Genomic DNA, 25,200 nt, shown 5'->3' on the forward strand with positions numbered 1-25,200 from the left:
AACCATGCCTCATGGGCAAGATGACTAAGACTCTATTCTTCGGAACAATGGAGCGAGCAACAAGATTTGTTGGATATCATACATACTAATGTATGTGGTCCGATGAATATTGAGGCTCGCGACAAGTATCATTATTTTCTGATCTTCACAGATGATTTGAGCAGATATGAGTATATCTACTTGATGAAATATAAGTCTGAAACATTTGAAAAGTTCAAAGAATTTCAGAGTGAAGTGAAAAATCATCGTAACAAGAAAATAAAGTTTCTACGATCTGATCGTAGAGAAGAGTATTTGAGTTACGAGTTTGGCCTTCAGTTAAAAACAATGTGAAATAGTTTCACTACTCATGCCACCTGGAACACCACAATGTAATGGTGTGTCCGAACGTCATAACCGTACTTTATTGGATATAGTGCAATCTATGGTGTATCTTACTGATCTACCACTATCGTTTTGGGTTATGCATTAGAGACAGCTGCATTCACGTTAAATAGGGCACCATCAAAATCCGTTGAGACGACGCCTTATGAACTGTGGTTTGGCAAGAAACCTAAGTTGTCATTTCTGAAAGTTTGGGGCTGCGATGCTTATGTGAAAAAGCTTCAACCTGATAAGCTCGAACCCAAATCGGAGAAATGTGTCTTCATAGGATACCCAAAAGTTACTGTTGGGTACACCTTCTATCACAGATCCGAAGGCAAGATTTTTTTGCTAAATTTGGAAACTTTCTGGAGAAGGAGTTTCTCTTGAAAGAAGTGAGTGGGAGGAAAGTAGAAAACTTGATAAGGTAATTGTACCTTCTCCTTTATTGGAAAGTAGTTCATCACAGAAATTTGTTCCTGTGACTCCTACACCAATTAGTGAGGAAGCTAATGATGATGATCATGAAACTTCAGATCAAGTTACTACCGAATCTCGTAGGTAAACCAGAGTGAGATCCGCACCAGAGTGGTACGGTAATCCTATTCTGGAAGTCATGTTACTAGACCATGACGAACTTGCGAACTATGAGGAAGCGATGATGAGCCCAGATTCCGCAAAATGGTTTGAGGCCATGAAATCTGAGATATGATCCATGTATGAGAACAAAGTATGGACTTTGATGGATTTGCCCGATGATCGGCAAGCCATAGAAAATAAATGGATCTTCAAGAGGAAGACAGACGCTGATAGTAGTGTTACTATCTACAAAGCTAGAATTGTCGCAAAAAGGTTTTCGACAAGTTCAAGGTGTTGACTACGATGAGAGATTCTCACTCGTATCTATGCTTAAAGTCTGTCCGAATCATGTTAGCAATTGCCGCATTTTATGAAATCTGGCAAATGGATAAACAAAACTGAATTCCTTAATGGATTTAATAAAGAAGAGTTGTATACGATGCAACTAGAAGGTTTTGTCAAATCCGAAAGGTGCTAACAAAATGTGCAAGCTCCAGCGATCCATCTATGGACTGGTGCAAGCATCTCGGAGTTGGAATATACGCTTTGATGAGTTGATCAAAGCATATAGTTTTATACAGACTTGCGGTGAAGCATGTATTTACAAGAAAAGTGAGTGGGAGCACTACAACATTTTCTGATAAGTATATGTGATTGACATATTGTTGATCGGAAATAATGTAGAATTATTCTGTAAAGCATAAAGGAGTGTTTGAAAGGAATTTTTCAAAGAAAGACTTCGGTGAAGCTGCTTACATATTGAGCTTCAAGATCTATAGAGATAGATCAAGACGTTTGATAAGTTTTTTCAATGAGTACATACCTTGACAAGATTTTGAAGTAGTTCAAAATGGAGCGGTCAAAGAAAGAGTTCTTGCCTGTATTACAAGGTGTGAAGTTGAGTAAGACTCAAAGCCCGACCACGGCAGAAGATAGAAAGAGAATGAAAGTCATTCCCTATGCCTTGGCCATAGGTTCTATAAAGTATGTCATGCTGTATACCAGATCTATTGTATACCCTGCACTGATTTGGCAAGGGAGTACAATAGTGATCTAGGAGTAGATCACTGGACAGCGATCAGAATTATCCTTAGTAAAATAAAGATATGTTTCTCGATTATGGACGTGACAAAAGGGTTCGTCGTAAACGGTTACGTCGATGCAAGTTTTTGACATTGATCCAGATGATTCTAAGTCTCAATCTGGATACATATTGAAAGTGGGAGCAATTAGCTAGAGTAGCTCCGTGCAGAGCATTGTAGACATAAAATTTTGCAAAATACATACGGATCTGAATTTGGCAGGCCCGTTGACTAAGATTCTCTCACAAGCAAAACATGATCACACCTTAGTACTCTTTGGGTGTTAATCACATAGCGATGTGAACTAGATTACCGTATCTAGTAAACCCTTTGGGTGTTGGTCACATGACGATGTGAACTATGGGTGTTAATCACATGATGATGTGAACTATCGATGTTAATCACATGGTGATGTGATCTAGATTATTGACTCTAGTGCAAGTGGGAGACTGAAGGAAATATGCCCTAGAGGCAATAATAAAGTTATTATTTATTTCCTTATATCATGATAAATGTTTATTATTCATGCTAGAATTGTATTAACCGGAAACATAATACATGTGTGAATACATAGACAAACTTAGTGTCACTAGTATGCCTCTACTTGACTAGCTCGTTAATCAAAGATGGTTATGTTTCCTAACCATGAACAAAGTGTTGTTATTTGATTAACGAGGTCACATCATTAGTTGAATGATCTGATTGACATGACCCATTCCATTAGCTTAGCACCCGATCGTTTAGTATGTTGCTATTGCTTTCTTCATGACATATACATGTTCCTATGACTATGAGATTATGCAACTCCCGTTTGCCGGAGGAACACTTTGGGTGCTACCAAACGTCACAACGTAACTGGGTGATTATAAAGGAGTACTACAGGTGTCTCCAAAGGTACATGTTGGGTTGGCGTATTCCGAGATTAGGTTTTGTCAGTCCGGTTATCAGAGAGGTATCTCTGGGCCCTCTCGGTAATGCACATCACTTAAGCCTTGCAAGCATTGCAACTAAATGAGTTAGTTGCGGGATGATGTATTACAGAACGAGTAAAGAGACTTGTCGGTAACGAGATTGAACTAGGTATAGGAATACCGACGATCGAATCTCGGGCAAGTAACATACCTATGACAAAGGGAACAACGTATGTTTTTATGCGGTCTGACTGATAAAGATCTTCGTAGAATATGTAGGAGCCAATATGGGCATCCAGGTCCCGCTATTGGTTATTAACCGGAGACGAGTCTCGGTCATGTCTACATTGTTCTCGAACCCGTAGGGTCCGCACGCTTAAGGTTACGATGACAGTTATATTATGAGTTTACATGTTTTGATGTACCGGAGGAGTTTGGAGTTCCGGATGAGATCGGGGACATGACGAGGAGTCTCGAAATGGTCGAGACGTAAAGATTCATATATTGGATGATATGGTTAGGCCAAGGGGTCAATCCCATGAGGCTTTAGGTCGGTGCAAAAGGAGTTTTGCGGAGGCCAGGGGGCCAAACGCCGGAGACCCTGGCGTCTGGCCCTGGGCCAGACGCCGAGGCCCATGGCGTCTGGGCCAGACGCCAAGGATTGTGGCGTTTGGTCCTGGAGTCCGAGTGGGACTCTTGCCTTTCGGGCAAAACCGACACTGAGGAGGCTTTTGCTCAAAGTTTCGACCCCGGGGCTCAACATATAAATAGAGGGGCAGGGCTAGCACCAAAGACACAACAAGTTGATCCACGTGATCTATTCCTTAGCCGTGTGCGGTGCCCCAGTCACCATAATCCTCGATAATACTGTAGCGGAGTTTAGGCGAAGCCCTGCTGCTGTAGTACATCAAGATCGTCACCACGCCGTCGTGCTGACGGAACTCTTCCCCGACACTTTGCTGGATCGGAGTCCGGGGATCGTCATCGAGCTGAATGTGTGCTCGAACTCGGAGGTGCCGTAGTTTCGGTGCTTGATCGGTCGGATCGGGAAGACGTACGACTACTTCCTCTACGTTGCGTCAACGCTTCCGCAGTCGGTCTGCGTGGGTACGTAGACAACACTCTCCCCTCTCGTTGCTATGCATCACATGATCTTGCGTGTGCGTAGGAAATTTTTTGAAATTACTACGAAACCCAACATTATTCACCGAACCTCACTTCATATGGTTATAGTGTAGATCTGTTCATGCTCAGAATAAGAACCATTCATGCTGTTCAGTGTTTTATTCTTTTTTCGTTGGTTGTTGTACAAATTTCCAGAAAGATATAATCAGGAGGGACCATCTAATAGTTGCTAAAGTTACTTCTGAACGCACTCTCTAAGTATGCATGTTGTTGTACAATGCACTTGCATCTCTGAACTCTTGCTCTAATTGTTTCACATTTTCCAATAGAGATCGGGCTGGGCTTGACTGGGTTTTTGGAGTTCTCTTCTCGTTTCTTAGGATCCTCATGCTGTTTGACAAGGGGTTCCTTGCAATGGGAAATGTAAGAATCATCCTCCTGGTTTACTTATACTTCGCTCTAACCTATTGCATCCTAATTATCATGCATTTCATGTCAGGTTCTCTTCGTCTCTGGTGTTTCTCTAACGATTGGACTGAAGTCAACTTTCCAGTTCTTCACAAAGCCTAAGAATCGCAAGGTCATATACATGTAATATTTCATTAGGTACTTTTGCTATCCCTGGACTACACAAGTCAATAGAGCTGATGTTCATCATTGTTTCAGGATTGTCCATCTTTCAGTTGGATTAAGGTTTTCCTATTGTCTGCAAATGAAACGTACTTGATGTACCTCTGGTATGATAAAAGAAGAGATTGACCTTTTCTTTTGTAAAATTTTCTGCAGACGATGTTGTGGAGATTGATTTGAGAATTTGCGTGCTTATTAGTTCCACTACTTTTTTCTCATTAACTGATATTAGACGTGGTGTATAAATGTTGCACCTGACTCTATTTTTCAAGGATATACGAATGAAGCTATAGTACTTGCAAACTGTGACTCCTCTTTGCTGGACAATGAAAGTAAAAATGATAACCTACCATGTAGTAAAATTACATGGCTGATCTCTGTTTTGTACATGTTAGGTGAGCATTATGAAATGTTCTACTTCCCTTAATAGAGTGTATTGTCCTCTCATCAAATGCTCACTTATATTTCTGGAATAAACAAATCTTTTGTGTTGTAACCTGTTTTGAGTTTCGATGATTTACCATCTGCCTTCTCCTCTGCTTTATGTCGCTTCTCTAAATTATTTCTTCGGGCCACTACCATAACTTGCTGGTTTAGTTTAGGTGTGTAGGCAGAATTTTTCATGTGATTGTTTGAAACTACAACCACGTTGAATGTGCTTTTGTTTATTTATCAAGGATCGATAGTCTAAGATGTAGTGCATTTTGATATCTGATGTTGCTGCTATAAAATGTGTTGCACTCTGGGCTGTGATACCTGTACATCTAACAGGTAGTTCAGACTTTTTCTTTCCAAGTCCTATTGTGGCTGTACCATTTTACCTGCGTGTGTATGCAGGTGTTCTTTTGGCATCATACACTCCCCTGTGAAGTGCGTGTTTAATCACCATGCAATGGGCATATGGATTTGAGGTGTAGGGTGGTGTTGGAACTGATTGATGCTACTAGGTTCTTCATATGTTTTGTTCTTGGAACGTTTGTGCCATTAAAAATTCAAACAATGTATGCGTGCTCGCTTAGCTCTAACCATATGCCATGCGCTGGCTTTAGTTTGGTTAAAAAAGTCAACTCCATTGGAGAGTTTATAGCTTTGTACAGTGTGTACAGTTCTAGAGCTTCATTTTTCCTATTGCCATGCGTGTACAGTTTTAGAGCTTCATCACATTGTGGTAGGGAAAGATAGTATGCAGAATGTCAAAAGCTTTATTTTTGTCCATTAGATAGTTTATAGCTTTGTCAAGTGAGGTAGGTTTATAGCTTTGTCACTGGGGTAGTTTGTCACATAGACTACCCCTGACAAAATAAGTTCTCCATGCAACATAGTTAATTAGTGAATCTACAATGCATGCTTATTTCTGGCAGAAGCTTAGTGGATGAATTAGCATTTTGTAAAGGATGTCTAAGCTCCCTTCTCTTTTCTTTCTATAAACTAGAAGGCTAGGATAGGTTTCTAAATTACCATTTTGAACAATGTTAACAAGTTTACCATTTCTCATTTCTTAATACCATTTTGGGATTGTTTGAGCACTATACAAATATTTCGCTTTCTGCTAAAGTCAAAGATATTGTATCCTTGAATGTTTTTCAATTGCCAAACATGCCAAATTCTGCATATTCGTCAAGGTGACACGGATTTTGGTTTTACTTTCCGTCTGCAGCCTCTTATATCATAGGCGAGAAATCGATTAAAAGATTGTATTGGTTCCGAAATAATGTTTTAGTGTTGAACTATTGATTAATCCCCCTGTTTTCTTTAGTCTACGTGATTCAATAGAAATGATGTTTTAGTCATTTTGATAGTTATGAAACAAATGTCATAGACCATAGCTAGCTATTATGGAGATGTTTCGTAGTATTATTTTTATACAGAAGGGCTAAAGCTCCAATCATACATGTTTGCTCAAACCTAAAGCTCCTAACTAATGAAAATATTTTGAAAGCATTTAATGATTTTAAAGGTACATACATTCTTAAACAAGAGCCTATGTATTTTTTGCTCAAACACAAAGTCATTGGAAAATGCAAATGTTTTCAGTGTGAACATGATTGATTTCAAATGGGTCTGTGCAAACATGGTAGCAAGTATTTTGTGCTATAAAATTAAAATATGTATATACATCTCATCATAGACAACAGTTCATGATGTTTCCTACTAAAGGGGATTAAACCAAGGATATTTTTTCATTGCGCACATGGATTTAGCGTGCCTCTGCGCCATTTGGCGTAACGGGTCCACTAGTTTAAACATATAATGAGGCTAGCCAACTCGTCTCCTCGGTTGTCCCTTGTTTTGCTTCAATTTGGGCCGTTGGATGTTGGTCAAACTGCTTCTATTTGCGTTGGCTGATGTTGGATCTTCATTGGTTTTCGTTTTGACTGCATGGTGAGTTCATGGTAGACCATGACCTGTGGGCTCGGTCTCTCAACCGATTGGCTGGGTGAGCCTTTTTCGGTTGCCCAGGCGGCCTCTCCAGCCGCGTCGCCTGGGTGCGTCCTGAGTGCTGCACGCGATTTACGGTTCCTGCTCGCCCCTCTGATTCGCTGGTGGGTGACGCTGTATGTGGGCCCATATTCCTCTTGGTCCCGTGTGTCAGTGAATGTTGCATTTTTGTGTGCGCGCAGACTCAAGTTATAGATTTTTCCAGTCAACCGCTCTTGGCGGGACGTTCCTGGAGCGCTGCCCGCGTCGTGCATCGTGCGTCGTGGGGAGCAGTTGCGGAGGGGTCGGCCGGTGTGTGTGCACCCGGCTTCTGCAACCGTCTTTCGCATGCCTCGATGACAGGTGGGCCGAAGCTACTCGTGGTCCTGCTTGTCGGCTGCACTAGATGCGTGTCTCGTCGGGGTCGCCACGTCGTCGTTTTCGTTCGCATTTGGTGTTGGGGAGAGTTGTGCGGCTGACTCCTACGTTGTGCTCTGCCTGACCCCTGCGCCATGCCGCTTCTTGTCTAAGGCAGCAAGAGCGTGCGGTGTGGGTGCCCCCAACCCATAGGTCTCCTCGCTCCTCCCTTCCCCCTCCCCCCGGCAGCCCTAGGAGATCTACCGTCGATGAGATCCAGCACCTCCCGAGGTCCTTATCCACCACAGCTCGTGAGGAAGCCGCGGGAGAAGGAGATAAACCGGGCATTCACCGGCTGGAGAAGGAGGAAAGGCGTATATGCCAGCCAGGGAGGCAGATCGGCTCGCCTCCGCTGCGCCGTGAGCGCCGCCGCCACCTCTGCATCCACCTTGCTCCGCGTAGCAGCATGTGTGCGGAAGCATGGACAGGCGACCACGAGCATATGTCGTCGGCGGCAACGGCAACACGCACGGTGTGATGGGCGCGGCCTACCCGCATGTAACACCCCGGATGTAATTTACCTTATATGTATCCCAACTCTTGCCGTTTCCGGCACTAAGTTATTTTGTTTCCTCGGGTTCGGGTTTTTGTCTCCGTGTGTTGTTGCCTTTGTCATGCATCTCATATCATGTCATCATGTGCATTGCATTTGCATACGTGTTCGTCTCATGCATCCGAGCATTTTCCCCGTTGTCCGTTTTGTATTCCGGCGCTCCTATCTCCTCCGGTGGCCCTTTCTACCTCTTTTCATGTGTGGGGGTTAAACATTTCCGGATTGGACCGAGACTTGCCAAGCGGCCTTGGTTTACTACCGGTAGACCGCCTGTCGAGTTTCGTACCATTTGGACTTCGTTTGATACTCCAACGGTTAACCGAGGAACCGAGAAGGCCTTGTTTGTGTTGCAGCCCAACACCCTTCCAATTTGGCCCAAAACCCACCAAAAACCCTTCCATCATCTAGAGCGTTCGATCACGATCACGTGGCCGAAAACCGCACTCCATTTGGAGCTTTCTAGCTCCCTCTATGCCTATATATAGATCCTCTCCCGAAAATCCCGGATCCCCTCCTTCCAAACCCTAGCTCCCCGCTCCTCGCCGCACCGGACGCGTCCGGTCCGGCCGGACAAAGTCACCGCCGCCGCCCGCGACGAACCAGGGCGCGCCACGTGTACCGGGCGGGTCCCCAGTTCACCGCCGACCACGCGGGCCCGCGAGGCCCAGCGAGGGCCCTCCCGGCCTGGCTCCTTCCACCGAGCGCGCCGCCCGCCCCTCGGATCCCCGCCGCCATCTCCTTCGTCTCTGGGGGCTTCGCCGCTCCCTCCGCCGCGGGCCACCGCGCCGGCCGCCGCGTCCCTCGCCGTGGCGACGCTCGACCTCGCCGCCGTCCTTTTCGGACCTCGCCGCGCCGCCCGGCCACCGCCGTCGCCGCTCTGGCGAGCTCCGCCGCCTACCTCCACCGCCTCGGCTTCCTCCCCTTCCTCCGGCGATGTCCAGCAGCTCCGGCGAGCATGAACTCCGGCCGGTGATCCTCGGTTCGCGTGAAGCCATGATCTAGATCCAGATCTGAGATTCGAGGGTTGACTTTTTCATCCTCGAACCCTAATCTTTTTGCAAACTTTGGCATGCTATAACTCCGCATCCGTAGCTCCGATTTGCGTGTGTAGCATGCCAAAATGTTCGCCTCAGAGAGTATATCATTTCATCTCATTGCATCATTTTTATTTGAGCTCATCTTGATGCCCGAAATGCTGTTGGAAGAGGGCTATGTGATAAACTTGGCAGATCTGTTTCATCAAATAGCTATTTGTCATTTTTGCCATGATTAATGTGTGCATGATATGCCTTCTGAGCTCTACATGTGTTTTGTTATATGCCATGCCATCTTTACAGAGGTGCTTACCATGTATTTTTGTGATATGTGTGGTGACTAGCACAAGCTTGCAAAGTAGTGCAATCGGTAATGCTGATTTCAGGGACTTAGAATTTCACTAAGTCCTTGTCCTGATTTTGTCATTATGCCATATGTCCATGTTGTTTCCTCGTGATCTGTGCCTCTTTTGAGGATGATCAGTAAAGATGATTTGTTAACATTGTGGTGCCCTATCCATCCGTGTCTTTGTTTGCATTTATGGAGCACCATAGCTTGAGTCAATCGAGCTCTACTTTTGCTATTTCGTGAATCCTGGCAGATTGTTGACTTGTTAGCGATTTTGCCGAGGATGTTTCTATTGATCTGTGCATGCTATGTTGTTGTTCTTGCCATGTCTAGATTCTATGATATGTATTCTTGATGGGTGTATTCTTAGTTTGTCATGCCATGCTTTGTAGTGAGTGCATCGAGCTCGTGGACATGCCTACTCGTTAACAGATTTGCATGCTCCAGTTTTTCACTAAGTCTGTAATCTGATTATGTTTTTGCCATGTTCACATGTTTGCAATTGTATTTTCTGATCCCTTTTGGCTCAAGGTCACTAAGGGACTTTTGTTAAGTGCTTTGAGTAGCTTCATTCCATGCCTTGATTTTCCATGTAAAGTTCCTGTAGCATGTAGTTTTTATGCTCCAAAATGTGCTTCCTGATATTAAATTCCAGACTTGTATTAATTTCACTAAGTCTGAAACCTGTTATCATTTGCATTTTTGCCATGCTTGTTTGAACATGTTAGTGGATGAATTAGCCGTACCTTAGTGTTCATCTTTTGTCAAGCATAATGAGTGGATCCTTGCCATGTATTTTGTTGTCATGTTTGAGTGCTGTAGCATATTTATCTTGATGCATTTAGATGGCTACTTGCTGATTATCGCAGACCGGTGCCATATTTGTTTTGCTTGCCATTTCCAAACCGTGCATCTGATTCCGGTGATCTTTATATCGATTTCAACCGAAATCACCTCACCTTTCCAGTGGCACTCTTGGATTTCCAAGTTGAGGCCAGGTTCAATCATTCCTTGTCAAATCTTGCATATGCATCACATATCACATCCCGCATAGCATACCATGTTCGCATCATGTTGTTTGAGCTTTGCACGTGGTTGATTGTGTTCTTTTGCTTGTTTGTCTTGTTTGGGTAGAGCCGGGAGACGAGTTCGCTAACGAGGAGCCCATTGAGTTTTCTTATGAGGATCAAGGCAACTCTGACAACTTTGCAGGCAAGATGATCATACCCTCGAAATCACTTCTATCTTTGCTTGCTAGATGCTCGTTCTTTTGCTATGCCTATGCTACGATGCCTACCACTTGCTTATCACGCCTCCCAAATTGCCATGTCAAACCTCTAACCCACCATGTCCTAGCAAACCGTTGATTGGCTATGTTACCGCTTTGCTCAGCCCCTCGTATAGCGTTGCTAGTTGCAGGTGAAGATTGGAGATCGTTCCTTGTTGGAACATTGTTTATTGTTGGGATATCACTATATTATCTTGTTATCTTAATGCACCTATATACTTGGTAAAGGGTGGAAGGCTCGGCCTTTTTCCTAGTGTTTTGTTCCACTCTTGCCGCCCTAGTTTCCGTCATATCGGTGTTATGTTCCCGGATTTTGCGTTCCTTATGCGGTTGGGTTATAATGGGAACCCCTTGACAGTTCGCCTTGAATAAAACTCTTCCAGCAATGCCCAACTTTGGTTTTACCATTCACCACCTAGCCTTTTTCCCTTGGGTTTCGCGGACTCAAGGGTCATCTTTATTTTTAACCCCCCCCGGGCTAGTGCTTCTCTAAGTGTTGGTCCAACTGAGTGATGTCCGGGGCTACCAGGGGCAACTCTGGGCTGGCCTACCCGACGTCTGGCTCATTTGAGTGTGCCCTGAGAACGAGATATGTGCAGCTCCTATCAGAATTTGTCGGCACATTCGGGCAGTGTTGCTGGACTTGTTTTACCATTGTCGAGGATGTCTTGTAAAACCGAGATGCCGAGTCTGATCAGAATGTCTCGGGAGAAGGAATATCCTTCGTTGACCGTGAGAGCTTGTGATGGGCTAAGTTGGGACTCCCCTGCAGGGATTTGAACTTTCGAAAGCCGTGCCCGCGATTATGGGTAGATGGGAATTTTTTAATGTCCGGTTGTAGATAACTTGAAACTTAACTTAATTAAAATGAATCAACCGCGTGTGTTACCGTGATGGTCTCTTCTCGGCGGAGTCCGGGAAGTGAACACGGTGTTGGAGTAATGTTTGACGTAGGTTGTTCTAGGATCACTTCTTGATCATAGTTTTTCGTTCGTGCTTTGCCTTCTCTTCTCGCTCTCTTTTGCGAACATGTTAGCCACCATATATGCTAGTCGCTTGCTGCAGCTCCACATATTTACCTTGCCTTTTCTATAAGCTTAAATAGTCTTGATCGCGAGGGTGCGAGATTGCTGAGTCCCCGTGACTCACAGATTACTTCCAAACCAGATGCAGGGACCGATGATACCGTTCCAGATGATGCGCTTGAGCTCAAGTGGGAGTTCGACGAAGACTCTCGCCGTTACTATGTGTCTTTCCCAGATGATCAGTAGTGGTGCCCAGTTGGGGCGATCGGGGACCATGTCGCATGTTGGGGTTGATCTTTTATTTTGGTACCGTAGTCAGACCATGAGTGTGTTGGATGATTGTAATGTTATTCATGTATTTGTGTGACGTGGCGAGTGTAAGCCAACTATGTATCCTTTCCCCTTCTATATATATATATATATTTACATGGGTTGTTGTGAAGATTACCTTACTTGCGACATTGCTTTCAATGCGGTTATGCCTCTAAGTCGTGCTTCGACACGTAGGAGATATAGCCGCATCGAGGGCGTTACACCACAGGCATTCAAGGATGGCGTGCCCGACGGCTCGGAACGCGTGCGCCCAGCGCATAGGAGGTATATGCCTCGGAGCACGCCGGCAGCAACGTGCACCGCAAGGTCCCGGAGTAGCCCAGCTAGTACAGAGCCCCTCCGTACTAGACGGACCCTGCGACTTCGTCCTCGCCTCCACTCACAGTTAATCCCCTTCCCCTCTGTGCCCTCTCTTTCTTCTGAACCATCTCTCTTTTCAGACCCTCTCCCTGTTACACATTTGCATGAAAAAACAAAAGTAAAAGGGAAAACTTACTTTGGGTTCATATGGTGCAGACTAACAACAAAATGATTGTTAATGAAAGGTTTGGGTGCTTGTTATTCTCAAATCAAGGTCTTTTATTTAATTAGTTGGATAACTACTTTTTAGGTCTATGCCGATTTCCACAACAACACTGCCTTCAACTTTCTCATTTCCCCGGCTCTGCATACAAGGTGCAAACTAGGTATGCCAATCTTGTTATCGCTTGTTCAGTCGCTTTCTGGTTTATGACCTTTCACTTGCATATGGTGAGGCAGTGTGTGGAATTTAGGGGCTGGTTTGAACCAATTACAATGATGTAGTGGTGCGGATCATTTCAGTCACCAGCTTTATATTGTGGTCAGCTTGTTTGTCTTCTTGCTCATGTATTCTAATACATGATGTCCTAATGATTTGTGAAGTTCTGTGTATCACAGGATAAGCTGCACATCAGGTCGTATGGCAGCTTGATTGTTGCTTTTAGGATGTACATGTACCCAAGTGGATCAAATACAGATACCGATCATATATTTTTGTTTACTCATGTGTGTTTTTCATATGTCTGCCAAGCATTTCGACAAATTGTTTATATCATTCAGATGTATTTAGGCCAGGTTTCTGTGATCCAAAAAAATCATGTGGCACTGTGTACTATCCATGATGATCTGACTTTGCTGGCCAGGTCAGAAATTCAAGTAATACGACTATTGCGATGCATCTTCCTACGTGTGTGTATTTATTTGCATTATCAATATTTTCCTCCAAATCACTTGTTGGTCATAAATTATTTTGCATTATTGATGATTAATTTGCAATTGAAATGACAACAGGGCCGGGTTTTATAAGTGTAATGGGTTCAAGTGTGACCTTCCAGTCAAGAAATGTCCTCAGCAAGAAGCTTATGTGAAGATCCCTTTTCTACTTTGAATGAATTTACTACATATATATCTTATTTAGTTTAGTTCATCATTCAGAGATGCATGGTGGAATATTTTTGTCCTTCACAGGTTAAATGAGCATTGCATAAAAGTCTGTCTAAGTCTCTTTCTTATTCTTCTATAAACTGGAAGGCAAATATAGATTTCTCACGCATAGTTTATCAATCATGATCTCACCTCCTTTCTATATGCAGACAGTGTGGTACTCACTGGGGATGCTTGCAAATTGGTAGTGGATGTGTGCAGTGATGGAGGGTTATGTCCCTATGGGTGACAGGCATGGTGATGTTCACCACTGGTATGGAGAGAACAGGGAAAAAGATAACTTCCCTTGAACTATGAAATGTGGTAACGAAATTAGAAATCATTGTGGTGATATAACTCTTTCATATGACCAAAATGAAATCGCATTGCACTAATTAAAGAATCGCCTGCTATATTTGTTATTTCATTCTATAATTTATGTTTACACAATGAAAATGAACCTGCTAAATGCTCTAGGACAAAGGCTGGGATGAAATCCGCTGCAGAGCCTCATGTGCTTCAAGTTTTCCATATGAATAAGAACTACATACTCTTTTTCTGTGGTATGAACCCATTTCCAGACCTATCAAGGCCAAGCTGCTAGCTAATTTTAATTTCTTTTTATGCAGATGAATCAACAAGTGTTCTCCAAAAGGCTGAAGGTGAATATCAAGGGCACCGCTCTTTGATGATGCACACCCATGGTTTGTTCACCACAATGCAATGACAAGATGTTCTCAATGGGTATGTAGCAGGAATCTCTTGTAGAGTTCAAAACCAGCCTTAATACCAATCATTTATGATGTGGTTGTTCTTATCTTTCAGTAGAACAAAAGAAGTGGAACAAATGGGTTTAACTTGTATGCCTACTCCTGTTGCGATAAACATTTGGTTTCCATCTTCAAGACAAGTTTCTGCTTGTGTAACGACAATATTGTTTGGGTCGTCCAGTTTTTAGCTATCATATGTTCCAGGATCACCCTGACCATTGGGTTCCTCATGTTCTCCTTGGTGGTTCTGTACATTGTCTCAAGATGCATTGGCCTGTTGATACTGCAAAGGAAGCTGGCTGATGCTAGAGATCATGCTCAGTATCAGCTGAAGACATCTTGGAAAAAGTACAGGAGGGACCTGCTCAAACAAATGCTCCTCCCATCTATGATGAACTGTGATTTTACATTCATCCATTGTTTATACATGAGCTTACATCCAGAAGCAAGCTTACCTCTTAGAGTTCTTATTTCTTAGTACATGTTGTCTAAAGTAACATTTGCCCAAAAAGGCTATTACTGGTGCGTTAACCTACTGCCGGAATTGAGCTGAAATCAAAGTATGCTTTATATTGCATCCATCAAGCATAAAAAGTCTGTAGTCAAACTACATTTAGTTGGATGAAGTGTACACCATCGGTCCTAAGAGTATTATGGGTGTGTCAAGCAGGTTTTATAAGTTTGAAAATGCCCACCAGGGTCCTATATGTGATTAAGTCATTTATCATGGGTTCTAACCTATTCTTTTTTTAAATAGCTAGCCTTCATCAATCTAATTTTCTTAACATGTAAGTATGTCGCCTCATCAAATAACATGGATGAAAAAAGGTCCACCTCAACATACAACCATACAGAAAAAATACAGCTCAACATGCAAACATGCATAAGAATTTCAATCTATTATGTAGTTTCTATTTAATAAATATTTTAAAATTATACAATAATATACGCAATAAAACATATGTATTTACTACTTTTAGTCATTGTACTCTATGGTTTTGGCCCTTTTGTTCTTGTATAAAGTTACTTGCAACACTCTTGTATGGTTAAAAATACTAATTTAAACGTTTTGTTTCTTTTGCAGGTTACTCATTTTCTCTTACCGTTGTTGAATCAAATCAATTGTATTTTCGTTGAGTTGTTGGCGGCTTGTTTTTTCTGTGAGTTCATTTTCTAGGAGAGTGAGATGTGGGATACACACTCTAAAATGTTTGGTTTCTTTCAAACCATTTATTAGCTAACTAATTTTGGATGTCGTTGCACACAATACAATTGTACTCTGTTGTTGTCATCTTGCATTTTATGAGAGCTTAGCTCTGTACAATCATTTAGACTTATACAAAAGGCCAAGTTCTTAACATATGCTCAAACAAAAAGTTATTAAAAAAATTCAAATATTTTCAACGAGCACATGGTTTTAAACGGGTCTTTGCGCCATTTGGCGCAATGGGTCATCTAGTATGAAAAAAAGGAAAGGGAAAAAAGGTCTAAGGTCTGAATAGGGTCGAGCGGCATTATGGACCTCGTCCGCAAAGTGCCTCTATCGTTTCCCAAGGTATTTTGAGTGCGTAATTACGCGCACGCGGTACATATGCCACAGTTAGATGGGGCAATTGACAGAGGTGGGACTGCTAGTTTAGCGCTGGACTAACCAGGCTGTCGTTCTGCAGGGTGGACCGGACTCGTTTGACAGTGTCCGGAGGCTTGATGGACGATGAGGTGTTCGGCTTGATGAGGCCGCTCTGTACCTCGGCTGCAAGGACCGTGGTATGATCTTCAGTGCGGAGGGAGCGCTCCATGTTTCCATTGACTATGATAACGCCGCGAGGTCCATGCATTTTGAGCTTTAAGTAAGCATAATGCAGGACTGCATTGAAGCAGGCAAAGGCGGTACGTCTTAGCACTGCGTGATAACCACAAAAGATGGGGACGATATCAAAGATCAGGTCTTCGCTTCAGAAGTTGTCCGGTCAACCGAAGGCTACCTCCAATGTTAATGAGCCCGTGCAGCAGGCTTCGACGCCGAGTATTACTCCTTTCAAGGTGGTGTTACTAGGCTTGATTCTTGATGGGTCAATACCCATTTTACGAACAATGTCTTGATAAATCAAGTTAAGACTGATGCCGCCGTCCATAAGGACTCGAGTGAGATAGAACCCATCAATAATTAGATCGAGGACCAAAGCTGCCGAACCTCCATGACGGATACTGGTCGGGTGGTCCCTCTGATCGAAGGTGATCGGACAAGCCGACCACTGGTTGAATTTAGGGGCGACAGGCTCTACGGCGTAGACGTCCCTTAGTGCGCGCTTGCGTTCCCTCTTGGGGATATGCGTGACATATATCATGTTCACTGTTTTCACTTCAGGGGGAAAATTCTTCTAACCCCCTGTGTTTGTTGGGCGGGGCTTATCATCGTCCTCGCTTGGCGGCCCTTTCCCCTTGTGTTCGGTATTTAGCTTACCGGCCTGTTTGAAAACCCAACAGTTCTTGTTGGAGTGATTGGCAGGCTTGTCAGGGGTGCCATGAATCTGGCAAGCCCGATCGAGTATTTTGTCCAAATTAGATGGACCATCCTTATTTCCTTTGAATGTCTTCTTCCGCTGACTGGATTTAGAGCCACTGAATCCAGCGTAGACCGCAGTGTCTTCCATTTCTTCATTGTTGCTTCGGCACTTATGTTTGTTGCACCATGGCCTACCGTTGCCATCCCTTCGGAGGTGCCAGGGTCGCTAGTACTATTGATTCTATGAGCCAACCAGCTATCTTCTCTCGCACAAAAGCGGGTCATGAGTGCTGTAAGAGCTGCCATAGACTTTGGCTTTTCCTGTCCGAGGTGTCGGGCGAGCCACTCGTCGCGGACGCTATGCTTAAAGGCCGCAAGGGCTTCGGCGTCCGGAAAGTCGGCGATTTGGTTCTTTTTAATTAAGAACCTGGTCCAGAGTTTACGGGCTGACTCTCTAGGTTGCTAGACTATATGACTAAGGTCATCGGCATCCGGAGGCCGGACATAGGTACCTTGGAAGTTGTCTCTAAAGGCATCCTCTAGCTCTTCCCAGCTACCAATGGAGTTTTCTAGGAGGCTGTTTAACTAGTGCCGTGCTGGTCCTTTCAGCTTTAAGGGGAGGTATTTGATTACGTGGAGATCATCACCGCGAGTCATGTGAATATGGAGAATAAAGTCCACAATCCATACCGCGGGATCTGTCGTTCCATCATATGATTCAATGTTTACGGGTTAAAACCCTTCTGGAAACAGGTGCTGCATTACCTCGTCGGTAAAGCATAAGGGGTGTGCAGCGCCTCTGTATCGGGCAACGTCATGACGGAGTTCGGATGACATCCGTGTTCGGTTTTTGGACCGGGTGAGGTTATGCCTATCGCGCCAAGCCTGATGGCCGTCCTCTCGCGTTGGGGCACGCCCCCTTGACCCATAGATTGATCTAGCTTGACCGGCTCTATTGTCCAGGTCCCGGCGTAAGTCGTAGGTGTATCCGGGAGCCGCCGCCTCCCTGCCTCTACGGTGAGGTGGTGCGGGTTGGTATTCGGCGTAAGCAGCCGCTTAGTCTTGCCCACGTGGTGGTCGGTCTGGTTCATCAACGCTGTCATATCTTGACGGTATTGGCTCGAGGGCCTCATCATCGAATTGTGGTAGTAGCCGATGCTTCGAATAACTCTTTGTTGGGCATTCGAGGCCATATTCCTCGGCAGCTAGGACCTGGGTCCACCAGTCGTTGAGCGTATCCTGTTCGGCTTGAAGCTGTTGTTGTTTCTTTTCTAGGCTCCTCGCAGTTGCGATGAGCTATCGCTTGAAGCGTTCTTGCTCGAGGGGTTCCTCTGGCATGATGAAATCTTCGTTGCCAAGGCTAACTTGCTCTTGGAGATCGGTAGATAGTTACTATGCTCTGAATCCTCATTCTCGGCAAGTTCGTCTGGATTGATTTGTCCATCTTCCCGATCCTCCTACTCTATGGCGGGCTCGATGGGGTTGTCAGAGTCTTTGGCATTCTCCAGAGTGTCATTGTCTCCGGTGCCAGTATTGCTTTCCTTTTCGTGACACGACTTTGAGCGGCGCCACTGATGTCGACGTTTTGGTGCTGCCTCGGTGGGCTTGTCCTCAATTGGGTCCTTGTTGGCGTCGTCGTCATCCTTTTTGGGTGTATCCACCATATACACATCATATGTGGAGGTGGTCGTCCAACGCCCCGTAAAGGGTGGGTCATGGCCTGGTTTGTCTCCGGCGACGTCGTCCATGTCGTCGATGTCTTCGAAGGCGTAGTCGAGCATGTCGGTTAAGTCCTCGATAGTGGCTACAAACTGGGTGGTGGGTGGGATGCAAAATTTCCTGTGCTCAGCCCCTAGTTCGGGCTGGGTGTCGTTTGGAGGTGATACCTCCGTAATGGCGAGGGATCGCATTAAGTCGAAGGCCTCGCTTAAGAGCGAAGGCCAGACAGGAAACTGAGGACCTGCGGGGCTAGGCATGGCTGTTGGGGAACGTAGTAATTTCAAAAAATTTCCTACGCACACGCAAGATCATGGTGATGCAAAGCAACGAGAGGGGAGAGTTTGATCTACGTACCCTTGTAGATCGACAACGGAAGCGTTAGCACAATGTGGTTGATGTAGTCGTACGTCTTCACGGCCCGACCGATCAAGCACCGAAACTACGGCACCTCCGAGTTCTAGCACACGTTCAGCTCGATGACGATCCCTGGACTCCGATCCAGCAAAGTGTTGGGGAAGAGTTCCGTCAGCACGACGACGTGGTGACGATCTTGATGTTCTACCGTCGCAGGGCTTCGCCTAAGCACCGCTACAATATTATCGAGGACTATGGTGGAAGGTGGCACCGCACACGGCTAAGAATATGATCACGTGGATCAACTTGTGTGTCTAGGGGTGCTCCCTGCCTCCGTATATAAAGGATCAAAGGGGGGGGTGCGGCCGGCCAGGGGAGGGCGCGCCAGGAGGAGTCCTACTCCCTCCGGGAGTAGGATTCCCCCCTTTCCTAGTTGGAATAGGATTCGGGAGGGGGGAAAGAGGAGAGAGAGAAGGAAGGGGGGGGGGGGGGCGCCGGCCCCCTCTCCTTGTCCTATTCGGACTAGAGGGGGGGGGCGGCCCAGCCCTGGCCACCTCTCCTCTCTTCCATTAAGGCCCACTAAGGCCCATATACCTCCCGGGGGGTTCCGGTAACCTCCCAGTACTCCGGTAAAATCCCGATTTCACCTGGAACACTTCCGATATCCAAATATAGGCTTCCAATATATCAATCTTTATGTCTCGACCATTTCGAGACTCCTCTTCATGTCCGTGATCACATCCGGGACTCCGAACAAACTTCGGTACATCAAAATGCATAAACTCATAATATAACTGTCATCAAAACCTTAAGCGTGGACCCTACGGGTTCGAGAACAATGTAGACATGACCGAGACATGTCTCCGGTCAATAACCAATAGCGGAACCTGGATGCTCATATTGGCTCCTACATATTCTACGAAGATCTTTTATTGGTCAGACCGCATAACAACATACGTTGTTCCCTTTGTCATCGGTATGTTACTTGCCCGAGATTCGATCGTCGGTATCTCAATACCTAGTTCAATCTCGTTACCGGCAAGTCTCTTTACTCGTTCCGTAATGCATCATCTCACAACTAACTCATTAGTTGCAATGCTTGCAAGGCTTATGTGATGTGCATTACCGAGAGGGCCCAGAGATACCTCTCTGACAATCGGAGTGACAAATCCTAATCTCGAAATACGCCAACCCAACATGTACCTTTGGAGACACCTGTAGAGCACCTTTATAATCACCCAGTTACGTTGTGACGTTTGGTAGCACACAAAGTGTTCCTTCGGCAAACGGGAGTTGCATAATCTCATAGTCATAGGAACATGTATAAGTCATGAAGAAAGCAATAGCAACATACTAAACGATCGGGTGCTAAGCTAATGGAATGGGTCATGTCAATCAGATCATTCAACTAATGATGTGATCCCGTTAATTAAATAACAACTCTTTGTCCATGGTTAGGAAACATAACCATCTTTGATTAACGAGCCAGTCTAGTAGAGGCATACTAGTGACACTCTGTTTGTCTATGTATTCACACATGTATTATGTTTCCGGTTGATACAATTCTAGCATGAATAATAAACATTTATCATGATATAAGGAAAAAATAATAACTTTATTATTGCCTCTAGGGTATATTTCCTTCAGTCTCCCACTTGCACTAGAGTCAATAATCTAGATTACACAGTAATGATTCTAACACCCATGGAGCCTTGGTGCTGATCATGTTTTGCTCATGGAAGAGGCTTAGTCAACGGGTCTGCTACATTCAGATCTGTATGTATCTTGCAAATCTCTATGTCTCCCACCTGGACTAGATCCCGGATGGAATTGAAGCGTCTCTTGATGTGCTTGGTTCTCTTGTGAAATCTGGATTCCTTTGCCAAGGCAATTGCACCAGTATTGTCACAAAAGATTTTCATTGGACCCGATGCGCTAGGTATGACACCTAGATCGGATATGAACTCCTTCATCCAGACTCCTTCATTCGCTGCTTCCGAAGCAGCTATGTATTCCGCTTCAGACGTAGATCCCGCCACGACGCTTTGTTTAGAACTGCACCAACTGACAGCTCCACCGTTTAATGTAAATACGTATCCGGTTTGCGATTTAGAATCGTCTGGATCAGTGTCAAAGCTCGCGTCGACGTAACCACTTACGATTAGCTCTTTGGCACCTCCATAAACGAGAAACATATCCTTAGTCCTTTTCAGGTATTTCAGGATGTTCTTGACCGCTGTCCAGTGATCCACTCTTGGATTACTTTGGTACCTCCCTGCTAGACTTATAGCAAGGCACACATCAGGTCTGGTACACAGCATTGCATATATGATAGAGCCTATGACTGAAGCATAGGGAACATCTTTCATTTTCTCTCTATCTTCTGCAGTGGTCGGGCATTGAGTCTGACTCAACTTCACACCTTGTAACACAGGCAAGAACCCTTTCTTTGCTTGATCCATTTTGAACTTCTTCAAAACTTTGTCAAGGTATGTGCTTTGTGAAAGTCCAATTAAGCGTCTTGATCTATCTCTATAGATCTTAATGCCTAATATGTAAGCAGCTTCACCGAGGTCTTTCATTGAAAAACTTTTATTCAAGTATCCCTTTATGCTATCCAGAAATTCTATATCATTTCCAATTAGTAATATGTCATCCACATATAATATCAGAAATGCTACAGAGCTCCCACTCACTTTCTTGTAAATACAGGCTTCTCCAAAAGTCTGTATAAAACCAAATGCTTTGATCACACTATCAAAGCATTTATTCCAACTCCGAGAAACTTGCACCAGTCCATAAATGGATCGCTGGAGCTTGCACACTTTGTTAGCTCCCTTTGAATCGATAAAACCTTATGGTTGCATCATATACAACTCTTCTTCCAGAAATCCATTGAGGAATGCAGTTTTGACATCCATCTGTCAAATTTCATAATCATAAAATGCGACAATTGCTAACATGATTCGAACAGACTTAAGCATCGCTACGGGTGAGAAGGCCTCATCGTAGTCAATCCCTTGAACTTGCCGAAAACCTTTTGCGACAAGTCGAGCTTTGTAGACAGTAATATTACCGTCAGCGTCAGTCTTCTTCTTGAAGATCCATTTATTCTCAGTTGCTTGCTGATCATTGGGCAAGTCAACCAAAGTCCATACTTTGTTCTCATACATGGATCCCATCTCAGATTTCATGGCTTCAAGCCATTTTGCGGAATCTGGGCTCACCATCGCTTCTTCATAGTTCGTAGGTTCATCATGATCTAGTAGCATGACTTCCAGAACAGGGTTACCGTACCACTCTGGTGCGGATCTCACTCTGGTTGATCTACGAGGTTCAGTAGTATCTTGTTCTGAAGTTTCATGATCATCATCATTAGCTTCCTCACTAATTGGTGTAGTTGTCACAGAAACAGGTTTCTGTGATGTACTACTTTCCAATAAGGGAGTGGGTACAGTTACCTCGTCAAGTTCTACTTTCCTCCCACTCACTTCTTTCGAGAGAAACTCCTTCTCCAGAAACTTTCCAAATTTAGCAACAAAAGTCTTGCCTTCGGATCTGTGATAGAAGGTGTATCCAATAGTTTCCTTTGGATATCCTATGAAGACACATTTCTCCGATTTGGGTTCGAGCTTATCAGGTTGAAGCTTTTTCACATAGGCATCGCAGCCCCAAACTTTCAGAAACGACAACTTTGGTTTCTTGCCAAACCACAGTTCATAAGGCGTCGTCTCAACGAATTTTGATGGTGCCCTATTTAACGTGAATGCGGCCGTCTCTAGAGCGTATCCCCAAAATGATAGCGGTAAATCAGTAAGAGACATCATAGATCGTACCATATCTAGTAAAGTACGATTATGACGTTCGGACACACCATTACGCTGTGGTGTTCCGGGGGGCGTGAGTTGCGAAACTATTCCACATTGTTTCAAATGTACACCAAACTCGTAACTCAAATATTCTCCTCCACGATCAGATCGTAGGAATTTTATTTTCTTGTTACGATGATTTTCAACTTCACTCTGAAATTCTTTGAACTTTTCAAACGTTTCAGACTTGTGTTTCATTAAGTAGATATACCCATATCTGCTTAAGTCATCTGTGAAGGTGAGAAAATAACGATATCCGCCACGAGCCTCAACATTCATCGGACCACATACATCTGTATGTATGATTTCTAACAAATCTGTTGCTCTCTCCATAGTACCGGAGAACAGTGTTTTTGTCATCTTACCCATAAGGCACGGTTCGCAAGTACCAAGTGATTCATAATCAAGTGGTTCCAAAAGCCCATCAGTATGGAGTTTCTTCATGCGCTTTATACCGATATGACCTAAACGGCAGTGCCACAAATAAGTTGCACTATCATTATCAACTCTGCATCTTTTGGTTTCAACACTATGAATATGTATGTCACTACTGTCGAGATTTAATAAGAATAGACCACTCTTTAAGGGTGCATGACCATAAAAGATATTACTCATGTAAATAGAACAACCATTATTCTCTGATTTAAATGAATAACCGTCTCGCATCAAACAAGATCCAGATATAATGTTCATGCTTAACGCTGGCACCAAATAACAATTATTTAGGTCTAATATTAATCCCGAAGGTAGATGTAGAGGTAGCGTGCCGACTGCGATCACATCGACTTTGGAACCATTTCCCACGCGCATCGTCACCTCGTCCTTAGCCAATCTTCGCTTAATCCGTAGTCCCTGTTTCGAGTTGCAAATATTAGCAACAGAACCAGTATCAAATACCCAGGTGCTACTGCGAGCATTAGTAAGGTACACATCAATAACATGTATATCACATATACCTTTGTTCACCTTGCCATCCTTATTATCCGCCAAATACTTGAGGCAGTTCCGCTTCCAGTGACTAGTCTGCTTGCAGTAGAAGCACTCAGTTTCAAGCTTAGGTCCAGGTTTAGGTTTCTTCTCTTGAGCAGCAACTTGCTTGCTGTTCTTTTTGAAGTTCCCCTTCTTCTTCCCTTTGCCCTTTTTCTTGAAACTAGTGGTCTTGTTGACCATAAACACTTGATGCTCCTTTTTGATTTCTACCTCCGCAGCTTTCAGCATTGCGAAGAGCTCGGGGATAGTCTTATTCATCCCTTGCATATTATAGTTCATCACGAAGCTCTTGTAGCTTGGTGGCAGTGATTGGAGAATTATGTCAATGATGCAATCATCTGGAAGATTAACTCCCAATTCAATCAAGTGATTATTATACCCAGACATTTTGAGTATGTGCTCACTGACAGAACTGTTCTCCTCCATCTTGCAGCTATAGAACTTATTGGAGACTTCATATCTCTCAATCCAGGCATTTGCTTGAAATATTAACTTCAACTCCTGGAACATGTCATATGCTCCATGACGTTCAAAACGTCGTTGAAGTCCCGATTCTAAGCCGTAAAGCATGGCACACTGAACTATCGAGTAGTCATCAGCTTTGCTCTGCCAGACGTTCATAACATCTGGTGTTGCTCCAGCAGCAGGCCTGGCACCCAGCGGTGCTTCCAGGACGTAATTCTTCTGTGCAGCAATGAGGATAATCCTCAAGTTACGGACCCAGTTCGTGTAATTGCTACCATCATCTTTCAACTTTGCTTTCTCAAGGAACGCATTAAAATTCAACGGAACAACAGCACGGGCCATCTATCTACAATCAAACATGAATAAGCAAGATACTATCAGGTACTAAGTTCATGATAAATTTAGGTTCAATTAATCATATTACTTAAAGAACTCCCACTTAGATAGACATCCCTCTAGTCCTCTAAGTGATTACGTGATCCAAATCAACTAAACCATGTCCGATCATCACGTGAGATGGAGTAGTTTCATTGGTGAACATCGCTATGTTGATCATGTCTACTATATGATTCACGCTCGACCTTTCGGTCTCCGTGTTCCGAGGCCATATCTGTATATGCTTGGCTCGTCAAGTATAACCTGAGTATTCCGCGTGTGCAACTATTTTGCACCCGTTGTATTTGAACATAGAGCCTATCACACCCGATCATCATGTGGTGTCTCAGCACGAAGAACTTTCGCAACGGTGCATACTCAGGGAGAACACTTCTTGATAATTAGTGAGAGATCATCTTATAATGCTACCGTCAATCAAAGCAAGATAAGATGCATAAAAGATAAACATCACATGCAATCAATATAAGTGATATGATATGGCCATCATCATCTTGTGCTTGTGATCTCCATCTTCGAAGCACCATCGTGATCACCATCGTCACCGGCGCGACACCTTGATCTCCATCGCAGCATCGTTGTCG

At 44.1% G+C, this 25,200-nt stretch overlaps 1 protein-coding gene across 1 annotated transcript; it reads left to right on the forward strand.

The window, feature by feature from the left end:
- Positions 1–4,447: 4,447 nt before the first annotated feature.
- LOC147970951 (uncharacterized) lies at positions 4,448–5,600 on the forward strand. Its single transcript, XM_087525847.1, has 4 exons — positions 4,448–4,483; positions 4,560–4,640; positions 4,727–4,797; positions 5,528–5,600. Exons 1-4 carry the CDS (start codon positions 4,448–4,450, stop codon positions 5,598–5,600), a joined length of 261 nt encoding a protein of 86 aa, XP_087381973.1.
- The last annotated feature ends 19,600 nt before the right edge of the window (positions 5,601–25,200 follow it).

This window comes from Triticum urartu, chromosome 5A (assembly GCF_056163025.1).
Source record: "Triticum urartu cultivar PI428250 chromosome 5A, HENAU_Tu73, whole genome shotgun sequence".
Taxonomy (NCBI): Eukaryota; Viridiplantae; Streptophyta; class Magnoliopsida; order Poales; family Poaceae; genus Triticum; species Triticum urartu.

Coding starts and splice junctions, on each gene's coding strand:
- LOC147970951 (XM_087525847.1), top strand. CDS start 4,448: ATGCTGTTTGACAAGGGGTTCCTTGCAATGGGAAAT. Junction 4,484..4,559: donor GGTTCCTTGCAATGGGAAAT/GTAAGAATCATC, acceptor ATTTCATGTCAG/GTTCTCTTCGTCTCTGGTGT. Junction 4,641..4,726: donor CAAAGCCTAAGAATCGCAAG/GTCATATACATG, acceptor TCATTGTTTCAG/GATTGTCCATCTTTCAGTTG.